At 27.4% G+C, this 14,136-nt stretch overlaps 6 protein-coding genes across 11 annotated transcripts; 3 read left to right on the forward strand and 3 right to left on the reverse strand.

The window, feature by feature from the left end:
- Nucleotides 1-113: 113 nt before the first annotated feature.
- Nucleotides 114-1,230, forward strand: LOC143152326 (RNA pseudouridylate synthase domain-containing protein 1). Its single transcript, XM_076322318.1, has 4 exons — nt 114-320; nt 389-632; nt 696-972; nt 1,060-1,230. Exons 1-4 carry the CDS (start codon nt 114-116, stop codon nt 1,208-1,210), a joined length of 879 nt encoding a protein of 292 aa, XP_076178433.1. The 3' UTR covers nt 1,211-1,230.
- Nucleotides 1,164-2,619, reverse strand: LOC143152332 (DNA repair protein XRCC3). Of its 2 annotated transcripts, none has more exons than XM_076322338.1 (5): nt 2,424-2,619; nt 2,047-2,169; nt 1,819-1,949; nt 1,538-1,747; nt 1,164-1,460 (listed from the first exon to the last, which is right to left on the reverse strand). In XM_076322338.1, exons 1-5 carry the CDS (start codon nt 2,458-2,460, stop codon nt 1,251-1,253), a joined length of 711 nt encoding a protein of 236 aa, XP_076178453.1. In that variant the 5' UTR covers nt 2,461-2,619; the 3' UTR covers nt 1,164-1,250. The 2 variants fall into 2 exon arrangements, with proteins under 2 accessions (XP_076178453.1, XP_076178444.1); XM_076322329.1 differs by having other exon boundaries at nt 2,047-2,244.
- A 108-nt stretch (nt 2,620-2,727) lies between these two features.
- Nucleotides 2,728-5,101, reverse strand: Riok1 (RIO kinase 1). Of its 2 annotated transcripts, none has more exons than XM_076322220.1 (5): nt 4,878-5,101; nt 3,786-4,820; nt 3,467-3,678; nt 3,074-3,358; nt 2,728-2,954 (listed from the first exon to the last, which is right to left on the reverse strand). In XM_076322220.1, the coding sequence occupies exons 1-5, from the start codon at nt 4,918-4,920 to the stop codon at nt 2,853-2,855; spliced, it is 1,677 nt and encodes a 558-aa protein (XP_076178335.1). In that variant the 5' UTR covers nt 4,921-5,101; the 3' UTR covers nt 2,728-2,852. The 2 variants fall into 2 exon arrangements, with proteins under 2 accessions (XP_076178335.1, XP_076178326.1); XM_076322211.1 differs by having other exon boundaries at nt 3,786-4,810; nt 4,878-5,100.
- Nucleotides 5,102-5,671: 570 nt separating this feature from the next.
- LOC143152265 (dystrotelin) lies at nt 5,672-9,131 on the forward strand. 2 transcript variants are annotated; one of them, XM_076322196.1, is made up of 11 exons: nt 5,672-5,800; nt 5,893-6,022; nt 6,146-6,353; nt 6,658-6,889; nt 6,950-7,061; nt 7,146-7,312; nt 7,369-7,484; nt 7,573-7,795; nt 7,874-8,201; nt 8,280-8,579; nt 8,654-9,131. In XM_076322196.1, exons 2-11 carry the CDS (start codon nt 5,923-5,925, stop codon nt 8,773-8,775), a joined length of 1,908 nt encoding a protein of 635 aa, XP_076178311.1. In that variant the 5' UTR covers nt 5,672-5,800; nt 5,893-5,922; the 3' UTR covers nt 8,776-9,131. The 2 variants fall into 2 exon arrangements, with proteins under 2 accessions (XP_076178311.1, XP_076178302.1); XM_076322187.1 differs by having other exon boundaries at nt 6,646-6,889; nt 8,654-9,129.
- Nucleotides 9,068-12,189, reverse strand: LOC143152310 (glycerophosphodiester phosphodiesterase 1). Of its 3 annotated transcripts, none has more exons than XM_076322300.1 (6): nt 12,048-12,189; nt 11,294-11,876; nt 10,474-10,649; nt 10,200-10,401; nt 9,902-10,127; nt 9,068-9,789 (listed from the first exon to the last, which is right to left on the reverse strand). In XM_076322300.1, exons 2-6 carry the CDS (start codon nt 11,627-11,629, stop codon nt 9,749-9,751), a joined length of 981 nt encoding a protein of 326 aa, XP_076178415.1. In that variant the 5' UTR covers nt 11,630-11,876; nt 12,048-12,189; the 3' UTR covers nt 9,068-9,748. The 3 variants fall into 3 exon arrangements, with proteins under 3 accessions (XP_076178415.1, XP_076178396.1, XP_076178406.1); XM_076322281.1 differs by having other exon boundaries at nt 9,898-10,127; XM_076322291.1 differs by having other exon boundaries at nt 9,898-10,127; nt 11,982-12,090.
- Nucleotides 12,190-12,230: 41 nt separating this feature from the next.
- Nucleotides 12,231-14,129, forward strand: LOC143152323 (40-kDa huntingtin-associated protein). Its single transcript, XM_076322307.1, has 7 exons — nt 12,231-12,671; nt 12,805-12,851; nt 12,930-13,132; nt 13,218-13,419; nt 13,486-13,588; nt 13,658-13,776; nt 13,848-14,129. The coding sequence occupies exons 1-7, from the start codon at nt 12,613-12,615 to the stop codon at nt 14,015-14,017; spliced, it is 903 nt and encodes a 300-aa protein (XP_076178422.1). The 5' UTR covers nt 12,231-12,612; the 3' UTR covers nt 14,018-14,129.
- Nucleotides 14,130-14,136: the final 7 nt, after the last annotated feature.

Raw genomic sequence — 14,136 nt, forward strand, 5'->3', positions numbered from 1 at the left:
GTGTATGAATACACATTTGTAGAGAGTGCACACGTACACATTTTGTGTTTTGTTTACAAAATACAAAACTAGAAATGTATAAGTTCACGTATAAAAATAGAATATTGTATACAATGAATATAAATAAAATACTCTATAATTGTAGTATATTTATTCTAAAATTAACACAAATACTTATAAAGTTGTTAAAATTGCATCTACAAGATTTCTTGCAAATTAAACGCAAGAATTATGTTGATATATTGCATCGCAGTGAAAATTTTTTAGTAGTATCTAAACCATATGATATGTATATTAATAGTAATAATCCAGAAAAAAAGGTATGAAAAGGTCATACTTATAAATATGAATAAATATCTGTTACATTGATGTATGTTTAAATTTATAGGATACACTTCAAACTGAATTGAAAAAAATTTTACCAAATTTGGCCAATCCAAATTTATTTCATGAATTTCATTTTGTACATAGATTGGATTATGCAACTAGTGGTGTTATATGTATTGCATTAAATAAAAAAGCAGCAAGAGCTGCTTCAAATGCATTTGAAACCCGAACAGCAAAGAAATTTTATTTAGCATTACTTCATGGCCATATTAATGAGCCTTATCTTATAATAGACAAAGCAATTGGTTGGTAATTGAAAAAAAACATTTTAATAAAAGCATAACTTATAAAAAATGTCTTTTTATCAGGAATTGATATAAGAGAAAAAAAAGGAAACCATAAAATGTGTATTAGCAATGACATTTTTTGTGAAAAACCACGGAAATCTTGTACAATACTTGTAGTACTCGAACAAGGTTTCAGAAATGGAAAACCAGCTACTAAAGTATTATTATGTCCTGAAACCGGTAGGCGGCATCAATTGAGAGTACATTGTTGTCATATTGGTCATACAGTAATAGGAGATTACACATATAGTGAAAGAAAAGATGTAGAACCTTACAGGACATTTCTTCACTCTTTCAGGTATTATATTTGTACATTTCATTTAAGTATTGTACATTAATATTTACTCATTTTCATAATAATATTGATATTTATGCATCCTTTAAGATTGATACTAAATAATGATATTGAAAACTTAGATGTAAGAAGTACAGATCCATTTCAAGCTTCTGACCCAAGAAATCAATGGTCACCAACAAATATTACTCGAGTCTTGGACGAGAATATATTTTCTGATATTTATAATCTTATGCAATAAAACTGTCATCTTAATTGGTTTACAGTGCATTTTGTATTATTTAATCAATTGCTTTAACTCCAGATCCTTGTATTTCAAATGGGATAGTTATTTCTGGCAAATTTGATGATAATTTGACACAAGCATATCTAAGAGAATCTAGTCTATAAAACTGTATGGAGTTAGTTATCATGCTTAGCCATGTTGTTCCTAAAGATGGCCGCTCACTCAAGTTATCATACAGTACACTATTATGAACAGTTGCTGTTACCTGTATATAAACTTTTTATATAGTCATATAAAAATTGGGCTGTGAAATATTGTAATGAAAATTGGAATTCTTTTTACCTGATTGATACAAACTATACACACATCATTTTTACATAATTTATGTAATTGTTGTCCAATTGTTCTTAAACTTTTTGCCCTATTGTTAGATTCATCCTTCCAATCTTCTACTCTGTATGGAGCAGCAACTGAATCTACAACTATTAATCCTATTTTGTATGTAGACATTAATATTGGAATTCTACGAAGTAAACATATTTCCAATTTATCCTGTAAGCATAAAACATTAAGTATGATTTTAGAAACTTCTAAAATTAACTTGAAAATTAAATTATAATTACAATAGTTGAAACATGTTCCACAAATATTAAGTCACCATTTATTCCATATTTCTTTGTAGCTTCTAATTTTTGTATCAATTGCTGTAATCGTCTTGATGGAAAAACAGATTCAGTACAAATGTATACAGCACCTATATTAATTGTTAAATGGATATAATTAAAAAACACAATATTACAAGAATTAAAAATTTATCTTAGATATTATAAAACATGAATTGTAAAGATTACCAGCAGCAAAACCACCCTCTGCTACAGGAAGTTGTACGGTCAAGCATAATTGTAGAGCTAATTGAGTTTTTCCTGTACTGGCTGCTCCGTAAATTTGTGTAATCCCGCGTGTAGAGATACCACCTTGAAGGAATTTATCAAACTTTGAGCAGCCCGTTGTAAGAAAATTTTCACGTCCCTTCATTACTTTCGCGCTTTCTGATTTTATAAAACAATATGAAAATTGTAATATATACTATTGTTAAAACAAAAACTTTACAAAATCAAAAACAACAAAACACAAAATACTCGTATATACAATAATGTACACATGTAAAGAGAAAAAAAGAGAAAATTTAGATTGTCTACATAAAATATAAGTATATTTATAATAATACCAAAATAATCTTCCATTGATTTAATTGTTTCACACATATCTGTCAATAATTTTTATTCTTTAATAACACTTTGAAGTTCGATTATAATATAGATTTGCGAATTGTTTGATACATTCTAAACCCTATATGCTATAGAGTATTTTCAGTTTACCAACAACTAAGTAGATGGCAGTTCCTCAAAACATTAACTGTGAAGTATATGTGAAAGCAATGAATATATACTCCGTGTAAATTTATATAATTTTGTACAATAATAATGGGGATACACACAAGGAATGGGTTATACTTTTTTCTATTCTAAATGTAAAGAAAACATAATTTTATTAATTTTTTTTTACAGTATTATAAAAACGAAGTTAAAACAAACAAATGTTTATTCTTTTGTATGACTTCTTTGTATTCCTTACTCTACCAATGTCATTTTAGCTATTATTTTTTCTTTAGAACCTTTTCCTTCCGCTTTTTTGTATGTTTCTTTATTTTAATCTTTCTTTTTTCAGCTTGCTGTTCTTTCACAGCCTTTTTTCGAGCCTGAAATTATATCTACTTAAGTGCACTTTATATAGCTTCTTATTAGTAACATATTGCATTAAAAATGTAGACAAATAAATATTTAAAAAACGAAAAAACTAAAAATATAATTACATTACCTTTTTACTTTCTAAACTCTCATTTCGAGGCCGAGCCGAATTCACAAATTTTGACTCATTTTCTAATACACTTTCTTCTTCACTATCTTCATCCTCTTCAGATTCAATTTCTTCAGATAAATCTTTCTTTTCTTCTAGATTATTGGTTCCCTTAAAATCTTTAGCAAGAATTTCGGGAGTATCAACGGGCTTGGATAAATCTGCTTTTAAGCCAACAAGGGTTTTATATATTAAATCCTTTTTTCCAGATTTTGCAAGCTTTATGTCCCGTTCAATATCAATTACCTAAACATGCTTATATTAAAATGTATACCTGTGAAAATTAATATACATACACAAGTTCACGTATATTCTCGTTCTGCACGTGTATATTCTATTGTTCTTCCACATTACCTGAGTTAGATTTTGAGGAATATAAGCTTGCTTAAATACTTGTTCCTCTATTTCTTGTTTGGGATCGACTTCTTGTTCATTTTGTTGTGTCATTTGTTCTGATATAGTATCTAAATAATGATCCATATTCTCTTCAGTTACTGTTGGATCTGTTATAAAATCAAATAATGCTTTGACCGTCATCACACCTACTTCATTCTTCTTAAAAAATTCTAGAAACATTGTTTGAATTGTTTAATAACAAAATATTAATTTTGCATTATATTCTTTATAAAGTACATTAATGATGTTTCTATAGTAAATTTTAATTTTTACTTACCAGTGATATTTGTACAATCTTTTCTAAGAAACTCGAATGCCATTGGATGATCATTTTCAACGGCCTGAGATACATCAATTATTACAATGGATCCATCATGATATAACATGTTATATTCACTTAAATCAGCATGAACAAGTTTGCACTTATTATACAATTTCCACATTGTTTCAATACATTCTCTGTATAGTTTTCTTGGTTTAGAAGAAGTAAGAACAACATCTTTTAATTTAGGTGATGGCCAACCATTGGTACCTATGAAATCCATTAGTAGTACATGACTACGTAATAAAATTGGTTTTGGAGCATTTATTCCTCCTTGTTGAAGACGCACCAAATTTCGAAATTCTTTCTCAGCCCATATTCGTACCATTTTACGTGGATTGTGACGACAATATCCATGACGAAAACGAAACTCACCAGTAACATATTTATCTCTATCCTTAAATTGTAAAATTGATGTCTTATATATTTTTATTGCTAATTCTACTCCTGTCTTTGAAGTTGCATGATAAACATTGGCTTCTTTTCCTGTTGAAATACACCCATTGATTTCTGCAATTATACCTTGATTTAAAAGTTTAAATAATATCATTCTTGTACGAGGATCTAAAACTTGTTCAACAGTTGCACGATCATGCTTGTCTTTGATTCGAAGTCTCTCTTTTTCGATACGTTTATCATTTTCAATAAGAAGATTTGCTGCATGTCCTGGTAAAGATGGACCTTCATATTTTTCAATATTGATTTTATTTGCATAGCGACGAAATAATTTATCAGATGGCTGATAATTAGTAATCTTGTTAAAAATATTTTGAGCATTAATATTTTGAGATTGAATATTTTTTACAATATTTTTTGAACTAATTCTGTTCTCATCTACATTCCAAATGAAATTATTGTCATCTAAATGATCATCATTATAATCCTCTTCTTCTTCTTCTTCACTATTTGAAATATGTAACTGACTCATATCTTTGAAAAGTTCGGAATGAAACAATGGTTGCCCTTTGCATGTCTCTTGTCTATAATAAACTATAATCAGAACATACATCTATTTTTAAAGATAATATAATTAAATAATATACTTACGATATTTCAGTTTCATCAGCATCACTGAATTGACCTTCTTCATTCTGTTCAGACATAATGAAAGTTTGTTTTGTAACGTTTATTTTTTTTAAAGTATTAACAAATATTTTACAAGAAGGTAAATGTCAAAATATGAAACTATTAGTCACGTTTTTTTAAATCTTAAACAAAAGTTGGGTTATACTTTGGACGTATTAAGGTGCATTTTAAATAACAAAATAATTTCTTAGATATGAAGATCCATAATACGATATTGTCAATATATGTATTCTTACACGATAAATAAGTTTTAACTATAAATATAATATACTAAAGAAAATTTTTAATTTATTTTTAGGTGTTAGAAGAATTAATAATTATTCAGAGGAGTTGTCCATCTTTAGTCTTTATTATCTATGATTAACGTGTGAAAACATTTTGTTTACATGTATCACCATTTAAATTGTAAAATTACGTTGCAATGACAGAGAGTAAGATATTTATTGTAATTTTTCATCCAAGAACAATTAAGTTTTTAACAACAATTAAGTAAGATCATAGAAATATATTTAATGTAAAAAAACAAAATTGAAAGTTTTATTTGCATTCTTGTTATGTTTAATTACAAAATGGGGAACAGAAGAATTATAAAAGTATTGTATTTTTCTTTTTTAATTTAAAGTGTTAATGGCATTAAATATTCGATTTTATGAGGAGCAATTTTATTTAAAACTTTTGACAATAGAAATAATATAACTTCTTTTTCAGATTTTATAGGCTTGTACTTTTCTATGAGAATGTTTAAAAGTATGACTATTTTAATTAAACATTATGTATCTACATTAAAAGTCTGTGAGAGTTTATTAAAATTATAAACAAAAGGAATTATATTGTTAGTTGGAACTGACTTAGTTTAAATTCATCATTATTTTCAATTGTTACAAGTACATAAGAAACTATTAAGTATTAATAAAATTTGTAATGTAAACCTACAAAGAAAAATAATCTATATTAATTTATTCTTTATTTCTTATAGGTTGTTATTTAAAATAAAAAGTATCTAAAGATGCAAAGTATTATACAATCTTTAAGAGAATGCAATGCCATTCGATATACATCGTATAGAACTGCTGCAAAACTGCAAATCTTACATAAAGAACTTAGTAGTAAGTTTAATATTGCAATAGTATTTAATATTGTAGCATTGCTTAGTATCTAATACTGTAATAGTATTTTATGTTGTACAATAATAGTTGATTTGAAAGTTAACAAGTTTATATTGTTTATAGTGCAGTACATTCAATTGGAATTAATTGCTGGGGTTTTTGAACGCCATAGGCTTTCAATTACAGAAAATTGTGTAAATTTAGATCCAAGTGAAATTGAAGATGTTCTTTCTGATATTTATTTTGCAGCATGTAAAGAAAATAATACTAATTTTGATATTGATCTTACAACAAAACTTGCTGTGAATTACATTTTAACTACATTTGATAAGTATGTTATCACAGATATTTTGCTATTAATATGTTCTATGCCATGTGGGTTACTCCAATGTAGTAAAGCTATAATGATGTAAATGAGATAACAAGAATATGAAATTAAAAAGAATTTAGTATTATCATTTTCTTTTTCCAATTGAATATTGCAATTTAACTGTTTAGTTACTTTTTAATATTCTATAGAAAACCTGAAAAATTGTATGGCATGGAATATGTTATATTTACTAATGAAAATTCAAGTAATATTATATACTGTTTGACTATTATAATTTTAATAAATATTATAGACAATGTACTAGAAGTGTTTCAGTATTTTCTGTAAAAATTGCTTTAATATTAATGAGCTCCGGAAGATTACAAGAGAAATATGGCTATCTTTACCAACAACTAGCTGATCACAACGCATGTTTATCTAAAGCTAGTTTGCATACATTATTAACAAATATTTGTAAAATCACGGAAATACTTGAAGAAAGTGCAGCATATGGATATCAAAACATTCAATCGCACATTGATAGTTGTTTTTCAAAGGTATAACAAAACAAAGTTTAAAAATATGTTTAATTTATATTTGATAAAATTTGATGATAGTCTCAAGGTTGTCTTGGAGTTACTGAATCAGAGTTTGCAACATGGATTATGCAAGAACCTCCTTTGCTTGTTTGGATAACAACATTTAATCGTATGAAATCAGCAGAACACAGTATGTATTCATATTAAATTTATTATGCATCTTAAAATGCATAATTTAGAATTTTGTCAAATTTATAAATTTTCTTCTTTTTAGTTATACATAATGTTAGATGCTCTTCCTGCAAAGCAACAACTATTCAAGGACCACGGTACACATGCTTAAAATGTACAGTGTATCATCAGTGTCAACAGTGCTTTTTATATAGTAAAATATCAGGAAAACACAAGTTGAAGCATCCAGTTCGCGAATTTTGTACCAAGGTATGTTATCATCTTTTATCTTTTTGTGCAAAACATTATATGCAGTATGTTTTTAGACTTCAAATCGGGAAGTAACAAAGTTAATTATTGAATTAATAAGGAACAAATTCAGATTGTGTCCTGCCAGGTCAATTGAAATGAATATTGAGGACCAAATACCACATATAACTAGGTTATTAGACATACAAAAAATAACATATAAAGATTACAGAAATGTTTTATTATGTGTATTTAATTTTTTCTTTAAATATTTATCATAGCAACGAAGTACCACATATTGACAATGAGTCATTAAGAGGTACAATGAAAAAACGAGTTTTAAGTGATCCACAAAAAGAATTGCAAAGTATAATCACTCATTTGGAGGAAGAAAATAAACAATTACAAATTGAATTGCTTGATATACAGGGTACCAGAGCAGAAAGACTTCAGCGTCATAGAGTTACTATTGAATCACAATTACAACGTCTAAAATTATTAAAAGTATATTATTTTTTAATGATTTACAGTATTATGAAAATCTTAATGAATAACTGAAATATGTTGCTGAATTACTTGTAGAAATATTTGTTTGCTGATAGAACTCACGTGCCTCAAGTAATTAATCATATGCAGAGTACACCTATGGTTCCACCTTTATCATCAAGACTAGCAGCTTTACCTATAAATTTTGAATTAAGTCCAATTATTCGCCAAGAAAATATAGAACAAATTTCAAATTCGAACAATACAGATGTACTGCAAACAAATAATTTTAATCCAACATTATCTGTAGAATGTATTGCTGAAGAAAACCATGATGTTTTTTGTTCTGGAGAAGCATCCACCAGCTCAAGTTTCGGTAATGCATTAGATCCTACTCGCATTGAACTGAGTACTTGGATTGGAGGTACACTCTCATTATTAATTTTTATTCTGAAATGTGTGTAGACTGTAATACTAATTTGTTAAGATTTTTAATTGCTAGGAACAAAAAATTCGGAAATAAATCCCACTGATAGTGGTTTTTCTCAGTGGTTGAATCCTAGTAATTCTGGGTGCAAGAAAGAAAAATATTCAATGAAAACTATGACAGTTAGCACTGAAAATGAGTCACCATTAATAATTTCTGACTCTCTTATGGGCATTCATAGGGATAATACACCATCTTCTCTTCAAAGGCCTGATAAACATTCACAACATAGTAGTTTACAAAATATTCAGGGAGACTTAAATGACATACTAGATAGATTACAAAATATGGTTGCAGATGACTGTTTACTTGATGGTAAGTTATTACATTATAGTGATATAAATTGTTCTTATTATAAATAAATATTTTTATACAAATTATTATTATAGATTCTTACGTTACTAATGATAATTGTAAATTAAAACGTGCTACAACAGAAATGGAAGATTTATTAACAGGACTTATTCAGGGTATGGAATCCCGTAAAAGTAAGCTCACCACTATTGTATAATACATTTCTAAATTACAATCAATGTTTTGTAATCTTAAAGTAAATATTTATGAAATAAATATTTCCGTCCGCGAAGTAAAACAGTTTGAATTATGTTTAATTACAAATTATTGATACCAATGCTAGTAAAAAACATTATGTAAACGTAGTATGTAAGAGTAATGTGCAATGCTGGCAATCATTAAAATAATTTTTAACATATTTTTGAAAAATTAGAGATGTCATTATAAATCTAAGTATTAGATACAAGCTTATAAGTAGTTTAAAAATACTAATTTTTAAATAATTCAAATTTGTGCGTACTTAATTTTTTATTAAAAATTTTGTAACATTAGAATAAATTATTTACATAACTTTAAATGCAAGTTAATATGCAAGTTAAATATATGTAATAAAAACGCATACATAATAAGCCAATATATTAATTAATACAGAAAAATAGTATTTTCTTTTGATAAAAGAATCAGTGTCCATATTTTCAGATTTGAAATGTAAATAAAAAATGTCTTTACATCTAAAATAAACACCAAATTAATTGTAACAAAATATATAAATACAATTCATCATTTTGATGAATAGACTAGATTATTGAATGTAATGGTCTGTGTGTCAATAGTATAAAATATACTTGTGTATGTTATATAGAATATATGACATAAATAGCTCAACAATTTAAATAAGATCCTTGGTTTTGGTTCAATGTCGGTCCTTGTTATCTTTCCATAGTTCTCTTTATAAAAATTATCAGATGGCATATGTTATCTAGACTATAGGTCAAAGCAATAGTCTATTTGCTTAGTCTCATCCCAATCATTCAATACTGCATGCCCAGCCCATTAACTCAAGGATATTATTAAACTTGTTGAGTTATATTACATATCTTTTTCATGTAATAATGTATCTGTTAAGTAAGTAACTTTAAGTAATCGTGAAAAATGTAATTTTTCTGATGGTAAGTTTACTGTCCATGCCATTACACGAATACCACGATTATTCCATTCTTGTACAACACGCCTGAAATAAATATTGCACAAAAATATTTTCTTCTTTATGATACTGTACCTGATAAGGTAACAATCAGGTATATGTTGTTATAAATAATACAGGAATTTGTATACATACTGACTTATTGTGTCTTTATGAGCCAAAAAAACAGACATCCCCACAACATAGTATACGAAATGGTAAAACGCCCATTCGTATATATGATCAAGTAAACAAGCTGCCATGTGTTTAAATGGATTACTAAATCGTACTGGCCCTGGACTATCAAAACCTAAATATGTAGTTCTCGAAAAATATTGTGGTCGCCAAGCAAGACTTGTCACAATTTGAGGTTCTTTTCTTCTAATCTGCAGTAAAATTCATTATTTTTAGTCAATTTTGACATTAATCAGTATCATTTGTAACTTTTTTTTTATTACCATGTATATAACAATTGGATTAAAACAGGATACAACTGCTCTTTGAAATAGTTTTGGATACTTCTTATATGCATCCAGAACTGTTTGTACAATTTCAATTCTTGTATCTTTTATATCTATAATAATTCTTTGTTCATTGTTCAGACACTCATTTAAAGCATCATTAAGTAATGGGATTTTTTCACCTTCAACAAATTTGTCTCTATAACAAGTAAAAAGTTGTTTCAATTTTGCATTTTGTAAGTGTTTTGTAATAGAAAAATTATTAATTTACTTAAGTGGATGATTGTGAGTAATATCCAATGTCTTTAATTGATCCCATGTCATGTCTTTAACAACTCCAGTTTGTCCAGTAACTCTATCAATTGTTACATCATGAAATACTATAGGTATATTATCTTTTGTAAGCCGTAAATCAAGTTCAACTGCATTGCAACCTCTATTTTTACTCTATAAAATATAGTTCATAATTCATTGTTGTTTTACTTGTAATTTAGCTCGTAAAAAGCAAAGTAAAATTTCATTTTGCAAAAAAGCACTAAATCTTTCGTTAGTAACTACTACATTATAATTGAGAGCAGCATTGTAAGTATCTGCTGGTCATGTACCCATCTTCAGCCACTACTATTTCATAGCATATATGTCAGCTTTTTGTTAGCACTTCGTAGTGTGTTAACCTACATTTAGCCTCAATAAAAGCCTCGTACAAATTTGAGCAAATATTATTGAAAATAGTAATAAATAATTTCATAATATGACTATTAAGAAACACTTAAATAAATATAGTTTATTTTATTATAATGAAACTATGTCTTCTTATTTATTGTACAAAACACTGATCATAAGATATGTTCAGAATTACTTTGTTGTGAGAAGACAATTGAGATACGAAGATCCTATTCAACTTTGCCAATGCTTATAATGCTGCTATCAATTTTAGTATCTTTATTTACATTATAAAATAAGTAAGCAATTGTTCCTGTTATGAAGGTACCTAGTATTCCAAACTAGCTAATAAGAAACATGTCACTTTGTTATATTTTCTGGAGCAACTTCTAAATGTAAAAAAACCATTATTATATATAAGATTTTACATTACGAAAAGCTGTTAAGCTGTTCTCAGGAAAATCGTATCCTCCACCACGATGAGCCACCACTCGCATGCAAAACTGTTTTCCAGTACCATGTTCCTTGGACACATTATTATCTTTTTTCAGTGAAAGGGGATTCACACCAAGAACTTCTTGTACAATATGTAAATGTGGTTGTGGAATCCTGGCTATTTTTAATCCAACTGTGATAATGATAGAACCCCAAACAATCCATGGTATGCAGAAATGATAAAAAACACTTATTAAAATGCTCCAGATAGTTTGTAGAAATATCCACAATAAAGCACTGCTCAAAATTAGTTTAATAAATCCATGCATCTTTTAGGGGAACTTTTAGTCTTGTTAACGTTTTTTTTATAAAAAGATGCGAGCAATTATCTCTACGCATACAAAAACATTGATCATGATATTCTCATGCGACATTGCATATTACTTAAGTATGTAATTCTGCATATTTTTGTAGACACTGTTTAAGCTTGGTATTCTATAATTGTGCTTGACAATATTCGTTTGTATACTGTATTGTCTACATTTAATAGAATAATAATTCAATACTTTTATACTTCTGAAATATAATATGTAGTTTATAATAATACGTAATTCAAATCTTAAATTTATATTTATTAAGCATGAAACTATTGTATGTTAATTTTCTTAAATCGTTAATTACAATCATGTTCTATTTATTTTATTCTTTATCACAATGCAGCGATGATAGATGTAAAACACACTTTACCAAATTGCACTTTGAACCGGAATAAAGCTCGATGAATACTATGCTTTTTGTAAACTACAAATATCGTTACAATACAACACGGAAAATGTCAGTTTCAACATTAAGCAGTTATTTGTTACAAAAAACACACTCTACATATTATACGAACTTGCACATTGGTACGACTGATGTTCCATACAGTGTGGTCAGATGAAGCTTAGCGGCTTCCATACGTTATTACCGATTACGTAGTACGTATAAATAGGGTATTTTAAAAATTACTTACGATCTTACGATGTCAAAGTTGCAAAATATATAAAGCATTTGTTTGTTTTTACTGACAGTACTGAATTAAGGAAATCAAAAGTTACATTGATTAATTAATTATTCGGCTAATTACAAATAGTTCAATTAATCAGTGTGCCAGTCTAATTACTTGCAATTGTACGCATTGAAAAATTATTATTATTTAGTAAAAGAAATACATATTTTATATTGTATAACCAATTATGTGAACGAAAAAATACATTAATAAAAATCGAATTGAAAATTTTGAAAAATTGTATATTTAAATGAAAGACAGATAATGGGAGATTCATTAGATTTCTTGTCAAAGTACCACAATATATCTAATAAACTAAAAAAGTAAGTATATTATTAAATATGTGTAAATCTTTTCTTTCTTTTGAGCAATTTATTTTACTTAGTTTGACTATTTTATTCTTTTAAAGATAATTATTAATAGTCTCCTTTGTTATATCTGTTAACTTTATTTTAGACGTTTTTTGAGGAAACCAAATGTTGCTGAAGCAAGTGATCAATTTGGTATGTTACATAAAAATGTTGCAATGGCTATTATAAATATATAATTTAAAATATATAAAATTAATAATTACTTTATAGATGCCTTGGCTATTGAATGCGAACAAAAAGAGCTGTGGCAATATGCAGGCTTGTGTTCATTAGCTGCAGCTAGATGTCAAGGCACATTAGAAAATATTTTTCCTGAATTAAATTTTTTAGTAAAAGCAGGTAGAGAATTTCTTGTAGCCGATAGAAAAGATAAAGATATTGGTTGCCCTTCTATAGGACAAGAAAATACACAGGTTTATTACTTTTTCCACATGGATTCATAGACAATGATATGAATTTATATACACAAAGTATTAAAGTTATGATCATTTATTTTAGGCTGCTATAAGTTGTTTTGGTCATGCTTTAGCACGTTGTCAGAATCAACCAGGATTCAACACTATGTCTTCTGGATTAGCATTAGAATTAGCATTAGCTTTAGATTCTACTCCAGCTGGCACACAACAATTACGTAAAGCTATTGATATTTTTCCAACTGCAAAAGCTATTAGTACATTGGTGTCTTATCACATTAAACAAGGTAAATATTTATTTAAGTAATTATAATCAACTAGAAATAATATTAATAAAAATATTATTTAATTAGGTGATTATGTATCTGCTCTACAAATTCTCAACGAGTTTGTTGAATTTATTAAGACTTATATAAATACTGGTGCAAGAGGCAACTACAGTGTTATATTACATAGGTATGGAATACAATTAAAAGTTTAAAATTATGTTGTAATAAAAATAATAAAAGTTACATTCACGTATAGATATGAAGTCACTAGAATACTTTTATTACTTATACTTCAACCATTACCACAAAGACTTGCACCTTCTTTGGCTCAAGTTTTGGAGAAATATGCTTGGATAGAAAAAACTGCAAATAATGGCAAGTATTCCTCTACTTTTCTTCTACGAATTTAAATAAACTTCAATAGATTAATAGAAAGTGTATTGCAGATTTTAATATGAGTGAAGATGAATTGTTATTGTTACAATCCTTGGTATTAGCATCTCAATCTCATGATTATCAAGCATTGCTGGAGCTGGAAGGTGAATTGTGGCCCTACTTAGATGCAGAACAAAAAGAATTATTGCATAAGTTAATTCAAGTTTTAACAGCACATTGAATGAAGAATTCAATTTTGTATATAAATAATAAAGACACAATCATTACGTTTGTAAATATTTTAATAAATACTTGAAGTGTCTTAAATTCTTGAAATTTCGTAATATTTTTATTCGAATT

This window comes from Ptiloglossa arizonensis, chromosome 1 (assembly GCF_051014685.1).
Source record: "Ptiloglossa arizonensis isolate GNS036 chromosome 1, iyPtiAriz1_principal, whole genome shotgun sequence".
NCBI lineage: Eukaryota > Metazoa > Arthropoda > Insecta > Hymenoptera > Colletidae > Ptiloglossa > Ptiloglossa arizonensis.